Raw genomic sequence first — 22,319 nt, forward strand, 5'->3', positions numbered from 1 at the left:
ATAGAGAAGCGCCAACACGAATGCAAGTGGTTTCAAACCACTGGTAGGCAATTCGCCACTTTAACTGTCACAAAAAATTTTAAATTGTTTATTTTATGTAAAAAAAATTTGAAAGTTGCAATTGAAGTTCTGAAAGCTCGGGAATTTCAATTGAAGTTCAAAAAATTACAATTGAAGTTCACAATTTTCAATAGAAGTTCAATAAATTATAATTGAAGTTCAAGAATTTCAACTGCAGTTCAGCAAATTACAACTGAAGTTCAGAAAATTACAATTAAGTTCAATTATAATTTTCTGAACTACGAACAGAAATTCTGAACTTCAATTTTAATTTTCTGAACTACAAATAGAAATTCTGAGCTTGAATTTAAATTTTCTGAACTTGAATTGAAATTTTTGAACTTCAATTGTAACTTTCGAACCTCAATTGCAGCTTTCTGAACTAAAATAAAAAAGGTATATCATTAAAATTGGCGAATTACAAGTCAACTCACTCAAATTGTGAATTGCCTACTCGCGATTTGATGGTTTACTGCAACCAATAGTTCTGTTAGTTCTCTCTTTTGTTTTCTATATCATTAATTAATTTATTTTAACTTTGTATGCATATAATCGCATACAATAAAATTTGTATTTATAGGTCAACAACAAGACTGAAAAACTATTCCTTCCTTAAGACTTATAGTTAATAATTTACAACTATTATAAATGTAGTATATTATAAAAATGTTGAATAAAAGAAATGTTAATAGATTTGAATTAAAGAAATATTTTATTTATATAGCAGTATAATCCAAACGGTCATAATACTAGCCAAAAGGCGGTCATATTAACGTAAAAATACTGTAAAAATACTCGTCAAGTTACAGGTATATAACTTAAAATATGACTGCCATAACGTGAATGAAGAACAGTACAGCACTATAGTTTGTTTACATTTCGATAACCTAAAACCGTATATGTGTGAGCGGTATGGACAATCACATAAATAGGTACGACGGAATGGACTGGTCACGAAAGTTACCGCTGCCCTGTACAAATGCTACTTAACGATTTACGTGTTCCATCGACACAGCTTTTAGTCATATTCCTAATAAATTTACGGGCACATTTTTGCTGGGCGGTGTTCCATTGGCATGTTAAATTTCTATACGCATCTGGTTCACGCCTCATTGGAAAGTAAATTTATATCAAAAATTGCCATGTGCAGCGGCTATAAAAACCAGTGCAGGAAACTATCAAAAAATCATATAACTATCGATAGGTCAGCCTATCGATAGTCCTGCAGACTTTTCTATTATTATCAAATATTCAACACGGTAATAAACATATACGAGTGTTCGACAGTCCTTGATTGTTCACTTCCTACGGGTTTTGAAAAATGGATTCCAAAATCACTATTGTTCCGGAGAAGATATCCGCCGAGTATGAAAAATCGCATATATCGGACAAAATTTATACCGGAAGCGAGTCGGGACTATGTATGTACATGTATTTTATTTAGGTAAACTTAAAAAGTTATGGAAAAGTATAGAACAGGTTTGTAGGTATTCAACAGAAACTATTTGGTTAGCATTTCTCTCCATAATGGGGAATATTATCGCCTCATTGTGTAGATGGTGTTCTGGGGACATAAGAAGGCCCGTAGTGGTTCTGAGTGCAGTGTTTATGTAGACCTGTATGTTCTTCCAGTGAGCAGTCTAGGCTTGACGACCATATCGGAGACGCATAGCATGCAATCGTCTGGCCAATTGCTTTGTAAGTGGTAATGAGCGTTACTTTATCTTTACCCCAAGAGCTGCCGGCAAGAGTTTTGTGAATTTAGTGGGGTGGGAGGGAATGGCCTGAAGATTTAATGTGGTCACAAATCGTTCCCGAGATGGTCGGGCTAGCACCTTAATGGTGCTGTGGTACCGGAGCGTACCGGATCTGTATCCGGCAAAGGACCATCACATCGGTAACACTCCCCAAAGCCTTCGGGGAGCAACCGTATCGCTACGACAACAAGGGTCAAACGACCGGTCGAGAGAGGTGTCAAACGACGCGTCTTGACATCAGCATTACATTCGGACTTTGGAAACTGGCGAGTGTGGACACGCGCGGGTATCCCAATAGCGAGAGATTTTTACATATCAAATCTGACTGTTTGTTTTAATACAAAATCTGGTGACTTCTATTAAAGTGGGGATTTGCGCATTCTATATTAGCGGTGAGTGATAGTGGCTTTGTGTGTTTTTATTTCTTTTTTTATCTAAGAAATTCTAATCTGATCATCATAAAGGAAAACAAAGGAAAAAGCTGCCTTTGTCCGCAGCTGCATTAAAAAGTGCAAGGGGCAAAATGGCGTCAACGAAGCAGTCGTTGGCGTCTGAGTCTTCAAGCAGAAATACTAACAAAAAACCAAAAGTTTTAGAAGAAAAAATAGTGACAGGTTTTTATGAACTTTCAAATGAGGGTCTGGTGAAAATACAGTAAGAATCCTGTAACATTGAGGCCTCATGCTCGGACAGTACGACAGTGAGGTTAGGTGATTTCGCAGCCGCACATAGCGGCGATACACGATGACATACACGATGACATACCTACCCCCCAGCGGGTTAGGGGATCAGAATATACCCGCGGTAGGTATGCCTGTCGTAAGAGGCGACTAAAATACCAGATTGAAGGGACTGTGTAGCGCAACCCTTCAGGTTGCCAGCGCAATATATAGCTTCTCCAAACCCAATTGTCAACCTCACCTATCCGCGGCGTATCCTGTTTCACTAACAGACGAGGCTCTGGGGACCCCAAGCTCCTCATGGAACTTGGGGGTGGGGAGGGAGGGAATGGCATGAAGGTTTAATGTGGCCACATAAATCGTTCCCGCGATGGTCGGGCTAACACCGTAATGGTGCTATGGTACCGGAGCGTACCGGGTCTGTATCCGGAAAAGGACCATCACATCGATAACACTCCCCAAAGCCTTCGGGGAGCAACCTTATCGCTACAACAACAACAACAACATGACATACATACAGGCAACGGTACTTCAAACTCAACCAAAACTGTTACAATTGGTGCCAAAAAACGACAAAAAAGAAATAACTTTGTACCCTCAAAGTTTTCTTGGCGATATTTTTGTCTTAGTCGATGCGACAGATAACTCGTACATGAATAACGAAAAAATTACCTCCGGACTGACTCTTCACACAAATAAAAGACTTACGTTTTAAGGACATAATACACTTACAGGCAATAGGCAAAACGTTAAACAAAGTAGTTTTAAAAACACGTACGCAGCCAATAATTTTACACAGAAATACTAACAAAAAACCAAAAGTTTTAGAAGAAAAAATAGTGACAGGTTTTTATGAACTTTCAAATGAGGGTCTGGTGAAAATACAGTAAGAATCCTGTAACATTGAGGCCTCATGCTCGGACAGTACGACAGTGAGGTTAGGTGATTTCGCAGCCGCACATAGCGGCGATACACGATGACATACATACCCCCCCAGCGGGTTAGGGGATCAGAATATACCCGCGGTAGGTATGCCTGTCGTAAGAGGCGACTAAAATACCAGATTGAAGGGGCTGTGTAGCGCAACCCTTCAGGTTGCCAGCGCAATATATAGCTTCTCCAAACCCAATTGTCAACCTCACCTATCCGCGGCGAATCCTGTTTCACTAACAGACGAGGCTCTGGGGACCCCAAGCTCCTCATGGAACTTGGGGGTGGGGAGGGAGGGAATGGCATGAAGGTTTAATGTGGCCACATAAATCGTTCCCGCGATGGTCGGGCTAGCACCTTAATGGTGCTATGGTACCGGAGCGTACCGGATCTGTATCCGGAAAAGGACCATCACATCGATAACACTCCCCAAAGCCTTCGGGGAGCAACCTTATCGCTACAACAACAACAACAACATGACATACATACAGGCAACGGTACTTCAAACTCAACCAAAACTGTTACAATTGGTGCCAAAAAACGACAAAAAAGAAATAACTTTGTACCCTCAAAGTTTTCTTGGCGATATTTTTGTCTTAGTCGATGCGACAGACAACTCGTACATGAATAACGAAAAAATGACTCCGGACTGACTCTTTTCACACAAATAAAATACTTACGTTTTAAGGACATAATAAACTTACAGGCAATAGGCAAAACGTTATACAAAGTAGTTTTAAAAACACGTACGCAGCCAATAATTTTACACTGGACAACAGACTCACAAAACGTGGCCTTAAACCCTTCATTCCACGCACTGCACTTGAAATATATGGCGTTGTGAGAGGTATACCCACCTGTTTCGAAGGCAATGACATTTTACTGGAAGTTTCTAGCACTATCAAAATTAGATCGGCAAGACGATTCACCAGAAAAGGTGATAAAGAAGGTACTTATGTGCCAACGACAACAGTAAAAATAGGTTTCGAGGGTAAAGAACTCCCAAAATATATCTTATACAACTACACGAAACTAAATGTTCAACCATATTTTCTACCTTTAAGACAATACGACAACTGCGGGCGTATTGGTCACACCAAAATGTCGTGCAAAAGCAAGTCCCCATGCATTAATTGCGGAAAGAATGAATGTAATAAAGACTGTAACGCAACCATTTGTATCTTACGCGGTCGAACGAACCACACAGCTAAAGAGAGAGGTGCTTGCCCTCAATGGGAGAAAGAAGCACAAATCAATCGAATTAAAACTATCAAAAAACTTTCCAGGCGTGAGGTCTTAGACCAATACTTCCCCAAAAACTCAAACAGATTTGAAATTTTAGAGGATGAAGAAGCCACATTCGCCATGCTCAGCGTGGAAAATCAGAACATACTTGATAAGGATGAAGTAATAAACAGTAATTTTAGGAAACGCACCTTTAGCCAGGTTGTACGTAAGCCTGTCAACAGGCAAACTACAACAGCAAAAAGCAACAACAACTACAGACGTAGTACAAACAGCACCCCCATCAAGCCAGTGTTCAACACTGCAGAGTACCAAAAAGGTCTAGTCTCGGAAATCGAGAAACTTATGACCGAAATGTTAAAAATTACACAAAAGCTCTCCCGTGAGCAAACAAATCCACAAATCATCAATGAGATTCCATCTATCAGAAAAAGATCCGAATCGCTCCAATATGATGAACTCCAACTTTTGGAGTCATCAACTCATGAATCTAATTATGAAGATTCTCCAATATAACGTGCAATCACTAAAAGCCAATTTAGACACCATAGAATATTATATTAACCAACACAACCATGAAATAGTATGCTTAAATGAAATCTTTCACTCACACAACACCCCATATAGAAAACTTATTAACTATAACATGATCAAAAAACATAGAAATGACGGGTATGGAGGAGTGGCCATTGCCATTAAACGTGACATTAAATTTAAAAAAATACAATTTAATTCAGATCATGACATCCTGTTTATCAGAACCACCAATTTATGTCCCGTCATTGCCAATGTATACTTTCCGCCAAGTCTAGGGATAAATGAATTTAACTCTGAAATTCAAAGAATTTTAACTTTTATCGAACCGCTACAAAATGTTTTCTTAATCAGCGATTTTAATGCGCGTGCTGTAAATTGGGGGGATAACTTCGACTCAAATAGAGGTAAACACTTAGTAAACCTCATCCTACAATCTAACCTGCGTCTTCTAAATCAAGGTGGTTACACCTACAAGCATAATCTCAATACAAACAATGGTTCGATCCTTGATCTTTCTTTTACAAATTGGAATAAACCATGTAATTGGTATGTAGATCACACCAGAATTGGGGGAAGTCATCATTTCCCGGTCACAATCGAAATTAATGGTTTCCAAAAACAATTAACAAAGTTTGTAGCAAAAAAACAACTTCTAAATTCTATTAAAAACATCCCATTTGAATCCTCAATCAGTAACATTGAAAACTGTTTACAGGAAGAAATTAAAAATGCCACGTATACTATTACAAATAACAAAACTGCAAAAGCTTGGTGGAATGAAGAAGTTGATAAAACTTACCGATTCCTCAGAATTGCTAACAAAAAAGTTAAAAATAACCCCAGCCCAGAAAACTTTGAGCTCCTTATAGCTCAGCAAAAGCTTTGGAAAACAACAATCAAAACAGCTAAAAAAGAAAACTTTAATGGCAAAATCGAGGAATTACATTCCAATATGGGCAAAAAAGCTTGGAGATTTGTCAAGGCTCTTAGAGGTGACTATAGTCAACAAAACAACATTGGATGGAATGAAGAGCACAGTCAAAACTATCTAGACATTCTTAAAAATCAGGTACCCAATTCAACACAAATTCCTGCAGTATATATACGCACAACTCCCAATCCAGAGCTTGCGCTCACCTTCGAAGAAGTCACTACAGTAATTTCCAAAAAGAAAGATACAGCAGCTGGTTCTGACAAAATTTCATTTGGAATGATCAAATCCATGTCCGACGTGGCCATCAACAACCTCAAAACAGCTCTAAATGACTTATTCTTATCTAACGCGATTCCAATGCATTGGAGAACAATCAAAATTGTTTCTATACCTAAAAAAGATAAAGACTTAAATAACTTTGAAAACTACTTACCGATTGCTCTAATACCTGTTCTACTTAGAATTATCAACTCATGCATTAAAAACAGACTTGACGTCTTCATCGAGAACCACGATTTTCTACCCAACAATAACTTTTCCTACAGGAAAAACAAATCCACTGCCATTTGTATTAATCAAATTCAACACCAAATTCGAGTTCTGAAAAGTCAAAACAAACAAGTCATTTTATGCGTTACAGATATCGCCAATGCATATAACTGCATAAACGTCACCATTCTTCAAGAAATACTTCTAAATCTCAACATTGAAAAACTTTATGTGGACTGGATCATTAATTTTCTATCTCTAAGGATTCTTAAACTTGGCAATAAAACCACGGAAATTCAAAACGGACTTCCGCAAGGAAGCTGTCTCTCACCACTTCTTTTCAATATATATACAGCCAAACTTCATGATTTAAGTACTATTAATACACAAATATACCAATTTGCAGACGACTTCATTTTCATAGCTTCTGGCTCTAACTTGTATGATACCACAAACAATTTACAACATACATTGAATTCCTTCACCGAGGAATGCAACCTTCTCAACTTATCCTTTAACCCAAGCAAAACCAAAATTATGCACGTAAGTAAAGGATCCAGAAAAGTAATTAATATTGCAATCAACAACACCGGTCTCGAACAAGTATCCTCAATCAAATTACTTGGTAGAACTATTAATAAATCACTTACAGTATCTGAACATAGCAATAACATAGTCGAAAACGCTACTAATAACATAAACCTATTCAAATACATCACCAACATCAAATCTGGCCTACATCCACAAAAGGCTCTTAACATATATAAATCCCTTGTACGATCAAAGATCGAATACTGCAGCACCACTGCTGCAAATTGTTCCAAATGAGCCACCCAAAGAATTCGTACACTACAAAATAAGTTTTTAAGAAGAAGTTTGGGCTTAGCTCCATCAACTCCCATAAATCTTCTATATGCCATAGCCAACGAACTACCCTACCACCTAATGAAAGGGCAATTTGGCTCACCGCCAAGGAGCTGGTTAAACTGTTCGCTTACAAGGATCCCTATGCAATGGTCATCTCCTCCAGCCCTCACATAAATTCTAGCTATTCTACAGTGTATAACAGATTCGAAACTATTTTTGATTCTTTGGGCTATGTTGATCATTTCTTCACTTACAGCAAGATAACAATCATAGATAAATACTTACCTATCAAAAAATCTGCTTTAACGCCTGAAATGGCACAAACACAATATGCACAACTACTAGAAAGATACACCTCCAATAATTTACATGTTTTTTATACTGATGCCTCACTTTCAGACAACAAAACCGGATGCGCAATATACGATTATTCTGCTAAGACCGAACATCTTTTTCACATACCCTTTAAAACCTCCTCAGCTTTTGGAGAACTACTCGCCATCGAAGAAACAATTAATATTGCAATCAAGGAAAAGTTACACAAAATAACTATCTTCACCTATAGTTTAATCTCATTCCACATTCTAAAAAATAGAAACACTAATAATAGTATAGCCATACGAATACATAATCTAATAAATAGCCAGAACTTCCAACAAATTCATTTAGTATGGACTCCCAGCCATATGGGTATAAATGGTAACGAAAAAGCTGACCAAATGGCCAAATTAGCCATAACAAATAGTCCGAATAGGCAGGTGAAGCTAAATATTGACGAAGCTCTTAAGCTAATTAAAGACAACATTCACTCCGAATGGTATAACAAATTTTTAGATTACTCCAGTGATAACCCCAACCTATTTTCCAAAACCTTTCCATGTAGAAAGAATAGTCCTTGGTTCAAAAACCTATCCCTTCCCCCAACTCAAATCAAAACATTAAATAGAATACTCTCAGGACACACATATGACAAACAGTACCTTTACAGGATCAATGCTATCACCTCACCTCGCTGTGGCTGTGGCGACACTGGCGATTACATTCACCAGACCTTTCACTGTCGTAATTTTACTATCATGCGTGCAAAGTTTGTTATATTTGATAAGTACACAAATTTTGATGAAATATTCTTAAGCAAGGACAAAGCCAATATCACACAACTATCTAAGTTTTTACAGAAAGCTAATTTCTCATTTTAACTAGAAGCATTTTATTTAAATCACATTTTTAATGCAACTTTTCATTTCATGTATAACCTTTGGGTATAACTTAATTTCGCTTTAAGTATTTTTACATAACACACATCCGTGTCCACCAAGCACACTTCCTTTTTAGTCCAGTCTCAGCGCGTACCATCAACCTGCGCTTCAAGACATCATTGCTCGCCTGATCATTATACCGCATCACATGAACTCTCAACACTGGGACCAAGAAGAACTGCGTCTACTCTATTCCCCTATATGTGGCGGATTATTATCTCATAATAACTACGTTTGAAAATAAATCAAATCAAACCGATAATAAAGTGACAATTTGGAATATGGATTTCAAATAAAAAATATGTTTTTGCTGACAAGCTACTCGTTGCATGTAAAGAATCAACCCTGCACAATATTTGACAGGCGCATAAAAGATAAATTATCACATATATAATTGCTGAAAAGCAGCTCGTTTAACTATACTGCTCAATTTGAGAAGTTTCAAGGAAAATATATCCAATAGCAAGCTGCTACACATGGTTCTGGCCAATTGGTATTACCATCGTGTACTGGTGGAGCTTAACGTGTGTCAATACAACACTGGAAATTTAATCCATTAATTAAACAACGTATAAAATTGATAATAACCTGGAATATGGGACTTCTAATATAGTCCCCTCCATTAAACCAAATCTCAAAAAAAAAGACATCAGCATTAATAATCTGAAGGCGGAAAATAAAACCGGGGTGGTATGCATAGTATTTTTGTGCAGAACACCTTTCTGCGTTGGCGGCATTTGGCCGCGCTTATAAAAAATTATCCTGGGTGGGTCCAACACCGGTTTGGAGACCAAAACTATATCCGCGCAAAACAGTTCATATGTTCACAATTTTGGGTACGACAACATTACACAACCACATGAAAATCCCCAGCTTCAACGGTAAATATCTCCGGACAGAGATACAATTTTTCTTTTCCGCCTTTGGATTATTGTTGTCGAGGTCAATACGCGTCTTTTTACACCTCTCTCGATATTTTTGGTAGCGTATTAGCAGTCGACCCCTCAACTAAACTTTTACCGAATACTCTTATTTAGAAATTTTGATTCACATGAGAAAAGATGATTCCTTGCGTTATACATACTTTGCCCCTAAGTCTCTGAGTTTTTGGTAAAAATGCGGCTGCATTCTCTCCAAAATTAGATCCTGATCGAACGTCTGCCCAAGATTTTAGGTTTCAAACAGTCGGTAGCGTGCGACCATCGACGTGGATGTTGTTTATTTATTTATTATTGTCTACCGAATAGTTCTAACAGACTCGTTAATTAAAAAGTATAGACTAGTCTTAAAGCTACTTATCTCTAACTGTAGTGAACATGTATTAAATTAGAAATGAGTTCACAGTTGAGCTAGAGTGACTTGCGTTTCCCTGGGAAGTATGCGTTCCTTTTCCGCAAGTTTTGGGTACTGTTCTTTTAGTACTGGATTCACCGGGCAATTCCTGGCATAAAGGTCTGACGCTTGTTTCTGGAGTTCACCAAGGACCTGCTTGTGTTTTTTTTGCTTCATACGGCTGAAATCTCAGGTGCCGTATATCCTCATAATGCTTACGGAGATGACTCCTTATGCCCCTGGGCTGTGTTGGCTCATCAACCAGATGTCTGTTGGGATGCCCAGGTTTCTGGGCATTCATCAGGAACTGTTTGGTTAGCATCTCATTTCTCTCCTGATGGGGAGTTTTCTCGCCTCATTATGTAGATGGTGTTCTGGGGACATAAGAAGACAGCCCATGGCGGTTCTCAGAGCAGTGTTTTAGCTGGCCTATAGCTTCTTCCAGTGGGTAGTTTTTAGGCTTGGCGACCATATAGAGGACGCGTAGCATGCAATCGGCTGGCCAATTGCTTTGTATGTGGTAATGAGCGTATCTTTGTCTTTTCCCCAACTACTGCCAGCAAGGGATTTGAGGATTTTATTACGGCTCTGAATTTTCGGTACAATTGCGGCTGCATGCTCACCAAAATGTAGATCCTGATTAAACGTCACATCCAAGATTTTGGGGTGTAGGACAGTCGGTAGCGTAGTGCCATCGACGTGGATATTCAAAATGGTCGACATTTGGGACGTCCATGTTGTAAATAAGGTCGCAGAGGATTTGGTCGGTGATAATGCCAGGCTTCGCGAGGCGAAAAAACTGAAGAGATCCGGGAGGTAGCCGTTTATTCTGTTGAAAAGCTCACCGATCTGTGGGCCTAGGCCTGTGGCCATTATTGTGCAGTCATCGGCGTAGGAAACGATAGTAACTCCTTCTGGTGGCGAAGGTAGCTTAGATATGTAGAAATTAAACAGAAGTGGGGATAGGACACCACCCTGTGGCACCCCTTGTTTATTCTTCTTGGTTTTGATGTTTCATTTATAAATTGCACCGATGCCTGCCGACCACTCAGATAATTTGCGCTCCACGTTCGACGCAGTTTACGACTTCTGCGCTCACGATTGAAATATCCGGCGAACTGTGACAGCTTCCTACCATACGTGTGGGGCGTCTCCGTTTATTGTGCAGAACGCCGTTTCTTCTATTTGATCCGCCAACATCTCACCCCTACTGTCCGCCCGCAAGTTTGAATGCCATAGATCGCGATGGGAATTTGAAATCGCCTAAGATAATGCGATTGTTGCCAATGAGTACGGCGCTGATATTAGGGCGGTATCCACTGGGACAACAGGTGGCAGGCGGGATGTAGATGTTGATGATTTCTAGGTTTGCATCGCCTGACCGGACAGATAAGCCTCTACGTTCTAAGACACTGTCCCTGCGGCCGATGTCGGGATCAAATATATGATATTGCACAGAATGGTGTATGATAAACGCGAGGCCGCATCCATTTCCGCTCTCGCGATCTTTTCTGTGGACATTATACTCAGAACAGGTCAATCCTGCTGTGAGTTTAGTCTCTTCAATCGCAGCAATGCGTATGTTGTTGTTGTAGCAATGCTTCGCCCCACTTAATAGCTGCGACCGATCACAAATTGTCATCAATATCCTCTAACGGGAGTCCAAAGAAACTTGCTGTTGCAACAGGGGTGGACCATAATGAAAGGGGTGTTAGAGGCTGTTATGTTCTATATCTCTTTATTGCAAGAATTATATAATGTGACTTCATCGATTTATCGATAATAAAGTTGGGTAACAGAGTTACCGAGATGTTATAATTACTTAACCCTACATGAATACATAACATTTTTCCCCCTTCTAAGTTGTTGGTGAAAATATAACCTTCGGCTTACGTACTCTCGTTGATCGCCGTGGTGTTTGTTCGGCTTCTACTTCTGGTGGAACTTTTACTGGGTCATCGGGTTGTGAAGGTGCCCCTAACCGTTGTGCTCTTGCCGATCGTTTGACTTATTTCTATTAGGTGAATCTCTATTTGCTTCGCGGATATCATTTTCTACTCTCTATGCTGGAAATAGCTATATGTGGTTTACTATCTTCGCTCCCCGGAGTGTGGCTTGGCTCCGTTCTTTCACTCATTTCCGCTCTCGTGTAGCCGTTGTTGCCTTGCATGTAGCTTCCTTCGGTGTTGGTGCTTTGCATGCAGTTCCCTTCGTCCTCTCTGTAACTTGGTTGTTGGGTGCTTGGTGCGCCGGCAGCCCGTATTTGGTTTACATGCCTCTTGTAGTACTTGTTGTTGAATAAGATCTCATAGTGCAGATCACCCATGCGCCTTATTACCTTACAGCGCAGTCACTTGTTCGGCTGTGGATTTGCCGAAAGGAAATACACTGAATCGCCAGTTGCGAATTCGCGACACCCGTCTTTTTGGTTGGATGAACTGTTTTGCCGACACTCGCTCGTTTACGTTTTCGGGTCGAATAAAATCTAGGCGCTTGCGTAGTCGTCGTCCTAAGAACAGTTTTGCTGGGAATCCGCCTGTTGTACTGCGTGGAGCATTTTTGTATTGTCGTAAGAACTCATTTATATTTTGTTTTAACGTTCTCGCTGTGGCCCCATCGCTTTTAAGGCATTTTTCACCGTTTGCACATTGCGTTCCGCTTGACCGTTTGTGGCTGGGTGATAAGGGGCCGTAGTTTTATGGTATTTGACGCCTACTTGGTTTAAGAATTCTTTGAACTCCGCAGACTGAAATTCGTTCCGTTGTCAGAAACTAGTACTTCCGGGAACCCATACGCAGCAAATACGTCATCCAGCAGGACAATTGTAGCTGTTGAGGTCGTTATTTTGGTAGTCTTGACTTCGAGCCACTTGGAGTAAGCGTCGGTGATAATAAGCAGCATCATACCTTCGACAGGCCCTGCGTAATTGATGTGAATTCGTTCTCCCTGACCTTTTTCTAGTATTTGAAGTATTTTTCCCAAACTTTGATCCCTGCGGGTTTCTTGGGCGATAAGTGGAGCTGTAACCGGTAGTTGGCTAATCTGCCGTATCATAAAATTATCGAATTCATCACCACATACAGCGCTGTGTTGCTTTAGCTTATTTGTTGGACCCGGTAAGCGGGAGAGGTAATCTGCGTTACCATTTTCCTTAGATTTTTTTATAGAAACATCGAAGTTAAAGTTACTCAGGAAATCAGCGTAGTTTGCCATTGGGATATACATAATACCCGCAGAGATTTCGTTGGATGTAATATTTGAGCCAGCGGTTTATTGTCTGTTATTAATGTAAAATGTCTCGCATATACATAAGTATTTGAAAATCTTTTGCAAGGCCCATACAATTGCAAGTGCTTCTTTGTCAATTTGGGAGTAGCGTTGTTCTTTTTGACTAATGGTACGACTTTCGTATGCAGTTGGTCGTTCCGTGTTGTTGTCTACGAGATGCGACAACACAGCACCTAAGCCTGTTTTACTCGCATCCGTTGCTAATACTAGTGGGAGTGCTGGGTCATACGGCATTAGCACTTGTGGTGAAACCAAAATTTGCTGTATGCTCTTATACGCCGATTCGGCGGCCCGTGGCCAATAAAACTTCCCTTTTTTGATAATATCGCGTAATGGTCTTTCTAGTGTTGCTAGATTCGATATAAAATTAGAATACTATGCTGCCTTACCTAGGAATAGTTGTAGTTGCTCGATTGTTGTAAGTCTCGGTGCATGTAGTATAGCGTCGATATGCTTGGTTGATTTGTGTATGCCTTGGGCATCGACCCTGTGCCCTAAGAACTCAATTGCAGATGCAGTAAATACACATTTGGATTCATTTAATTTGAACCCGAGTTTTGTTTTTGGCGTCCTCAACCTCTTTAGCGGTAATGGTGATTGGTGACGCGCTGAGTTTGGGTTTATGTGCGCGTCTATTGGCTCTCCGTCTATCTTTGTCGACCGTATGATGCATTATATATTGGCGGCAGAAAGCGCTCGCGCATTTTTTCGCGTCCGACAGCACTTTGTCGCCAAAGGCGATGGAAACTTTGTCTTTGTGCTTAGTCGGATTCGATAGGGACTTTAAGGTGGACCAAAGTTTACCCACACCGGTAGAGAGGTTACAACCTCTTAGGTGCTCCTCCCATTTCGCCCGCTTGTGTTCATCTACAAGCAATCTGATGCGTTGGTTTATATCCCTTATTTGGGGGTCGCCTGGGTCAAGCTGTCTTATAAGGTCACGTTCTCTCGCTAAGTTTGCGGCCTCCGCCGGGAAGTGGGGCCGGATTTCGGGAATTCTCCCGGCGGGAATGAAATGTGCCGAGGCGGATTTAATGACCTTACGGAAGGCACGCTCCCCTTGGCGGGCATCAGTCGGGATAGGGAGGGCAGCTAGGCGGCTGTCTGTAAAGGATTTATATTCTTCCCACTTTCCTTTTTCGAAGTTTATGAAAGTGCGTTTTTCAGTGACGATGAAGTCGGCGTTACGCTCAAGCGAAATAAGTATGGGCAGGTGGTCGGATGCCAATGTTACCATCGGCTGCCGGTTGACGCAGTTTACGAGTTCTGCACTCACGATTGAGATATCTGGCGAGCTGTGACAGCTTCCTACCATACGTGTGGGGGCGTCTCCGTTTATTGTGCAGAACGTCGTTTCTTCTATTTGATCCGCCAACATCTCACCCCTACTGTCCGCCCGCCATAGTCATACTCTTGTTAGTATGTCTCGTGTAAGGGATGATTGCATCGGACAGTTTGTTCTGGGCTGGATCCCAAGACCCGACGTACTCGTAACTTTTATAAATCTTTTGTGGCTTCTTGCTGTTCACGCCCAAGGGCGTCCCGTAGTCGACGCCTCAGCCCCGAATGCGTTACTTTTCTCTTTTGATATACTTTTTTAGATTTTGTTGCAACTTCAGTAATAATTATGCTGACTTTATTGAGAAAAGCTTATGATTTGTTGTGCATACCCCCAGCGGGTGAGGGGGTTAGAATATACCCGTGGTAGGTATGCCTGTCGTAAGAGGCGACAAAAATACCAAATAAATTCAAGGGGTTGTGTAGCGCAACCCTTTCAAGGTGTTGCCAGTGCAATATAACTTCTATAACCGAATTATCAACCTCACCTATCCGTGGAGAATCCTGCTCCTACTTTGGCGACCCCGAACTCCTCATGGATCTAGGGGGTGGCAGGGCGGAATAGCTATGGTATGTAGTCATAAAAAATCGTTTCCGAGATGGTCGGGCTTGGGACCGCAACGTACCGGATCTGCATCCGGCAAAGTACCATCATCATCGATAACACTCCCCAATGCCTTCGGTGAGTTTTCTTATCGCTACAACAACAACAGCAATATTTGTTGTGTATATTTAGGTTTACCGTTTGCCCGCATATATTAAGTTGGAGCATTTGCAGGAATAATCCTATGCAAAGGAGAAAGAAAAATACTTCCTACGAAACAGTAAATGTATATGTCGTACATTCATGTGTTAGAATATACTTTGCAAATTTGGTACTGCTTCACTGAATTAAATTTGTAACATAGTATGCGGTGAAAGGCACATGTAATCTTCCCTTTTTTACTGAGGTATTATTTTGCTAGAAGCAAGGTAGAGCAATATTGCTCTATCGAATGTGGCCCTGAGCGATGTGTCAAAATGAGTTTTATGATGAAAAGCACTTGTTGAAATTGCAAAGAGTATATGATGAAAATATACGATTCAGATATGTGGAGTTAGTTGAAATACACTATTGAGATTTTTGAAGTTTAGTTTTTATATTGGCAGCAATATCGACACATCGTTCGGGGACTCGTTACGCTTCATAAAAAAAATATTAATCATAATGCCTTCATAACATTATCGTGTCAGCGAAAGGGAATCAAATGAAAACTTCGATGTAAACCCGACATCAGAAGTAGGATGGACTTCGCCTCAAGAAAACGAAACAGACCATTGGCGTGCACTATTGGAGACCCAAAACCGTCACTTCTTTGAGCTGGTCAAGGCCTTGCAAATGCAGAAATCGTAAAATCAAGGGGGCAAAATAATTGCACTACCGAAATTCAATCCTGAATGTCTTGGTGTTCAACAGTGGTTCTCTTAGAATTCGTTTTAGAGGTATGGTTCCTTCTGCAAAGTTTCTTATTTTGATCCCTAGAATACGATTTTCACAGAGCAATGAGCGATTTTTAAATCGACCCGCCCTATTTGGTCTAGTAACAAATGTTTAGTACAGACACTTATGACTGAATTACAGAAACCAGCTTATATTAAGCTATGGAACACATTAGCAAAAAGAATTTATATTATTACAGATTAAGAAATTTTTTTAGTTTAAGTTGAAAAGCGTATTTTGAGTCCGAGAAATCAATATCCAAAATATTTGAGAAGCAATTAATTTCTGATAGGGCTCTGTTAATAGGCGCTTTTGAGTTATAAACAGTTCTACTCAGCCCTATGAAAAAGATTTCAAAGCGGCGGAGGTTTCTACAGGGAGTATTTAAGCATAGTCTTTCAAGAAGCAACGCGCAGTCAATTTTTCCCGTGAAAAGATGGAATATGAACACCGAGGCCAAAATAATTCTGCGGTTGTAAGGATAATAGTTGGCATCGAGACTCATAGGACGGGATCGGTTCGGAGAATCGTAATGAAGTAAGCGTGAAGCACATAAAGATTTTTTGAACCCGCTCAATGCGGTTGATGTGTACCGCGTGGTAAGGCCGCCAAATGAAAGCCGCATACTCAAGTTTTGACCGCACAAAGGACGTATATAAAACTTTGAGTGTGTAGGGGTCAGAGAAGTTTGCCGAATGGCGTCTGACAAATGCAAGCATTGAAAGCGCATTAGAAATTGTGAAGCTGACATGAGTGTTAAAATTAAACTTTGAGTCGAAGTATACACCCAAGTCAACCAAACAAGATACACCCAAGTCTTTAACTTCAAGAGTCGTTCGAAGAAAAGTGTCTGCAATATGATAGGAGGTATGAAGTGGCCTCAGCAGTTTACCATACGTCACAGTGCGACACTTACTTATTAAGGAAAAGACGGTTCTTAACGCATCAGCTATAAAGCTTATTAATCTCAGATTGAAGAACAGCGACATCATTATAACAACTGATCTCAGAATAGATTTTGAGATCATCAGCATAAAGCAGAAATTTGGTAGATGAGAAGCAATGTCATTAAAGAACAAGACAAATAGTAAAGGGCCCAGAATACTACCCTGGGGCACTCGAGGTGGCCCGAACTGGTGTCGAATAAGCACTATCAATATTTACAACATTACTTCTGTTGTGCAGGTAAGATTTAATTCAGCCAGCATTTTTTGAAAATTTTGATCAGCAGCATTTTTGGAAAATTTTGATCAAAAAATATTTAAATATCATACCCCAAGATGATTAAAAACGTTCAAATTTAAAAGCATTTTCTGTTCGAAAATTAACGTATCGATCATTTATGATTCCTATTTCGAAACGCTTTTTATTCATATTTGATATCATTGTAAAATTGAGCTTTAATAGTTTTAGAGTAATATTTGAGTGCTTTTCACAGTCATTTTCTGATCATATTCGTGAATATATTTCAATCGTTTTGGTTGAGATTTTTGAATCATTTTTGAATGCCATTATAATGCATTTATTCTTCATATCTCATACAAAATAAGATACTACATAATAATATTATTTCATCAGGGGAAGAAAGCATGCGAAAGTGAGCTATTCGAACCACAGCTAACTCGCAAACAAACTTGACCGATATACACCTGCGACTACAACATCCAACATCAGCATTATCGTCTGCATTTTAAAATACGGATACGATACGGGACGTTGAAGCCGTATCCAGGTATGTAAAGATAGTTTCACTTACCTGGGGTTCAAATAGCTCTCAACGCCTTTGTATTGTCCAATGATTATGTATTTTCTGGGAAGCTGAAGGGGAGAAATGGTTGGGGAAATCTTCGTTCACAAGCAGCATTACATTATTTTTGTCTTGAAGAATATCTTTTGCATAAATAACAAAATGTTTATATATTTTTTCTAAGCTTCATGATTGAAAAAATATGTGTATGTGAAAAAAACAAAATTTTTAATGAAATGTAAAATTTCAACAAGTATAAAATTCATTATTCAGTCAAGAAATATATTCATAAAAGATTCAGAAAGCTGAATGAAAAATGATTATAAATTTTTGATCACCTAAAGTAAACACATTTGATTCAAATATGGTTCCAAAATGTGATTGAAAAACTATATTCAGTTTTTGATCATCATAGGCAACCATATATGATTATTCTTTTTGTTGGTTTTTATGAAATATTAAAATTTAGTCATTAAAGGACTTCAAAAATGATTCCAAAAAGTGATAGAAAAATGCTTTTTAGTTTTTCATCATCAGAAGTATTCATATTTGATTATTTCTTTTGTTTAATTGTATGATAACTCATTATTTAGTCAGAAAGAGTAATCAAATTGTATTGATATGTAGGGAAATTCAAAATTGAATCACCTAAATGCTGAGTGGGCTGTAGAAACGTAGAGTGGAACCCATAACAAACTAATCTCGCAATTAAAATTTTATGAGAAATTTTATCGAATGCCTTGGAGAAGTCTAAGTATATTGTATCAACCTGAAAACCCCGCCTAAATTCCGCGTAGCAATCCTCAGAAAAGACAGCGAGGTTCGTTATTGTGGATCTGGCCGGGACAAAATTATGTTGATTGGGGCAAATCATGTGCTTAATACTAAAATAAAGCTTGTCTTTGGCAACACATTCAAAGAGCTTCGAAGCTGTAGACAACAGACAACTTAGAAATAGGCCTGCAATAAGAACAGTTACTTTTGTTGCCCGACTTAAAAATGGAAGTGACGGATGCTTGTTTCCAGTCATCAATAAAAAACACCCGATGCCAATGATTTATTGAATATAATCATTAAAGGTTGTACTAGCGAAGGACAATTTTTTAATAGAATAACTGAAAGATTGTCAACATCAGTTCTGGAGGAATTTTTAAGTTTTATAATCCCCTCAACTATGTCTGCCTCTGTGAGAGTAAATGACCCAAAATTATTAGCGGAGGGAGACTTAAATTACTTGTGTATGTTATCTGTATCTTCCACAGATAAATCATTATCTGTCATAAAGTTTGCCAAGAAAAAGTCTGCAGCATACTGATTTCGGTATGCTAGATACGCTCTTCATGGAGTTTATGCAATTCCAAAAGTTCTTCGGATTGCTCTTTATTTACCTCAAAATTTCTGACGTACTTAGCATATAAATACTTATTAAGATTGATAAATTTCTTATAAACAATAAACAAATCATAAAATCGACGCTGATTAGTAATCTTATATTTTTTAAAGAACTTGTAACTTGTGAATAAAAAAAGAACATACAATTAAAGAATATACGAACTTTGTTGAAGCAGTGTACGAAAACGACTGTAAGCAAATTACAATGTAAAGGAAAAATAACGAATAGCTTAAAGCACAATATCCTAACCAATGCTGCTTGTGACTGGGAATTATCCCCGGCCATGGCGTTACCATACTATACAACTAACATTTGTGACCAGTCAATTCCGATTGAACATCCTGGCCCCGTTGAAAGGATCCTTTCTATATCCTGATGGTAATGGGGCTAGTTTATGAACTGGTCGGCGAAGAATTCCCTTTGATGTTTTAATTTCGACCACTCTGACCTTTTTGTCTGGACCTGGGATAACGTTGGTAATTCGGCCTAATGGCCACTCGTTAGATGGTATATTATCTTCATATAAAAGTACAAGCTGATCAAGTTCTACGTTAGCTTGGCCAGTTAGCCATTTGGATCGCTGCTGCGGCTCATGAAGGTAGTCACGTCGCCATTGTTGCCAAAACAGATTTTTGATATGGGTAATGCGTTGCCATCGTGATAAATATGATAGCTTGTTGGTGTCACAATTGGGTTCGGGTACGCTCCTAATCGCTTCACCAATGAGAAAGTGAGATGGCGTCAATAAGCTTCCATCATTAGGATCGTTTGACATTGCTACCAATGGACGAGAGTTAAGAATGCCTTCTGCTTCAACTATGTCAAGAGTTCCTCATACGTGAGACCACCTTGGGACAAGTATTTGGTAAAAAGTTGCTTTGCTGATTTAACAGCAGCTTCCCGGAGCCCACCGAAATGCGGCGATCGCGGTGGGATAAAAAGAAATTCGAAACCTGTGATTGACGAAAAGTCGGAAATTGCCTTTCGCCTTTGATCGCACAAGTAACGCTGGTAAAAATCTTGCAATTTGTTGTGAGCCCCCACGAAATTTGTTGCGTTGTCACAGTAAATTCGATGTGGAACGTCTCGCCGGTTTATAAATCATTTCAGACAGTATATGAACGCATTGGTACTTAAATCGGAAACTAGTTCCATATGTATCGCCACATAGGTTTTGTAGGGAACCTTACTCCTGATACGGTAACTGGTAAGGAAAGGTTCACAAAAATCCACTCCGCAAATACAAAATGGCCGCTCTGTATGAAATCGGTCCGCTGGTAAGAGTCCCATGATTTATTGTTGCAATATTGGTCGATATTTGAAGCAATGAACACATTGTCGCACAACCTTGCGGTCAGTTTCTCTAGCCCTTACAATCCAAATGCGCTGTCGGAGCAAACCTAATAGAACCTTCGGTCCAGCGTGAAGATTTGTGCGATGTAAGTGGTCTATATAGAGGATTATGAAACGATGGTCGTGAGGCAGTATTAGCGGGCATCTTGCTTCTATTGGAATAGGTGCTTGCAACAACTGTCCGCCTACTCTAACAACGGTGTGCATCTTCTTAAATATTTGCAGTTGGCACAAGAGTGGCGACAGTTTCTGAAACGATGGAGGTATATTTTTATTGTTCTCTAGTGCATTAATTTCCGAAGAGTAGAAATCGCATTGTAAGGTTACGGCAACAAAATTGAATGTATAATTGAGTTCCGCAGCAGAAATGGGTTCTACATCTTGTATTTGCATCTTTCTTTGAGGTGGAATTGTGTTACATACGCGATGAATAAATGCTATTATGCGAAGGATGCGGATATATGAGGAATTTCGATTGACGATATCATTTGCAATGTGTGTTATGTGATTTGTTTTATAACATTGAGCTGGTTTGGGCTTACGCTGCTCTTCTACTGGTGCGTCGGTGACGACTACCAGCTCCGGCCAATGTTTTGACTCCTTACTAAGGAATAATGGGCCATAAAACCATATTGTGCTACATAGATCAGCAGCACTGCAGCCGCGTGAAATTAAATCGCCGAATTATCCTTCGATGGTACATGTCGCCATATGATGCCCTGCGAATGTTCCTGGATTTCCGAGACCCGGTTGGCGACAAATGAAGTAAGAGTCGAGGAATGAGCAGCGCACAGCTCCAACCTTGGTACAGACTGAGCCTTTACTGGAGCTACTTTGGACTTGGCAATAAGCAAATTAATTTTATACATAAAATTCTGGTATAAATGCAGCATCCATAAGCTCGCTCAGAGGCATCTGCAAACTCGTGCAGTTCGCCTCTCTGTGACGGTGAAGTAAATGCGTAGCGAGGAACGGCAATTGTGTTTATATTAGGTAGATCATCTTCTATACTAGCCCATAAATCGGAAAGTGGCTAAGGCACTTCCTCATCCCATTAGGCACCGTGTAACCAATGTGTTTGGAGAAGCATCTTGCATCGAATTACAATTGGACTCAAAAGCTCTACCAAGTCATATATCTTTGCTGTCTTTGAAAGAATCAAACGCTTTGTAGTATTCCTGTGGGGTTCGTCATTTAAATTGGAAACAAAATTGATCTGACCTTGGTTTCCATAACATTCCCAGTGTACTAGTAACGCCGCAGGCCAGCTGAATGGCTACCTCATCTGTGTTTGTGAAAAGTTCAATGCAGTTGCTGTTCCATTTAGCGAGTTCGAGTTTGGCCATCGCTAATAACTGGGTTAATTCGAATTTGCGTTGCTTTAACTCCTCTAGAGTATCGGCGCCTGTAAGGACATCGTCTACATATAGATCGGATTTCAAAAGGTGTGCGCCAAGAATTTAAAGAACTCCCATCGTTTGAAATGTGTTACACTAATCTAAGCCATCGTTGTCAACTTCAATGGTAGAATGTTCGCCTCCCACGCGGACGGCCCGGTTTTCTTTAAATTCTTGACGTTCATCATAAACCTTTTTTGAGTCAGGATCTAACCTGGTTAAAATAATATCAA

At 39.6% G+C, this 22,319-nt stretch overlaps 1 protein-coding gene across 3 annotated transcripts in view; it reads left to right on the top strand.

Moving 5' to 3' along the window:
* Nucleotides 1-1,261: 1,261 nt before the first annotated feature.
* The window catches only part of LOC137240268 (MPN domain-containing protein CG4751), an 834,976-nt gene continuing 813,918 nt past the window's right edge, over nt 1,262-22,319 (top strand). Inside the window, exon 1 of one of the 3 annotated variants that reach the window (XM_067766305.1) lies at nt 1,262-1,481. In XM_067766305.1, the coding sequence (XP_067622406.1) occupies nt 1,382-1,481 (100 nt within the window). In that variant the 5' untranslated portion in view covers nt 1,262-1,381. Of the gene's footprint in view, nt 1,505-22,319 lie in introns of all 3 variants that reach the window. The other 2 variants (XM_067766307.1, XM_067766306.1) reach the window with 2 other exon arrangements.

This window comes from Eurosta solidaginis, chromosome 2 (genome assembly GCF_040869045.1).
Source record: "Eurosta solidaginis isolate ZX-2024a chromosome 2, ASM4086904v1, whole genome shotgun sequence".
Taxonomy (NCBI): domain Eukaryota; kingdom Metazoa; phylum Arthropoda; class Insecta; order Diptera; family Tephritidae; genus Eurosta; species Eurosta solidaginis.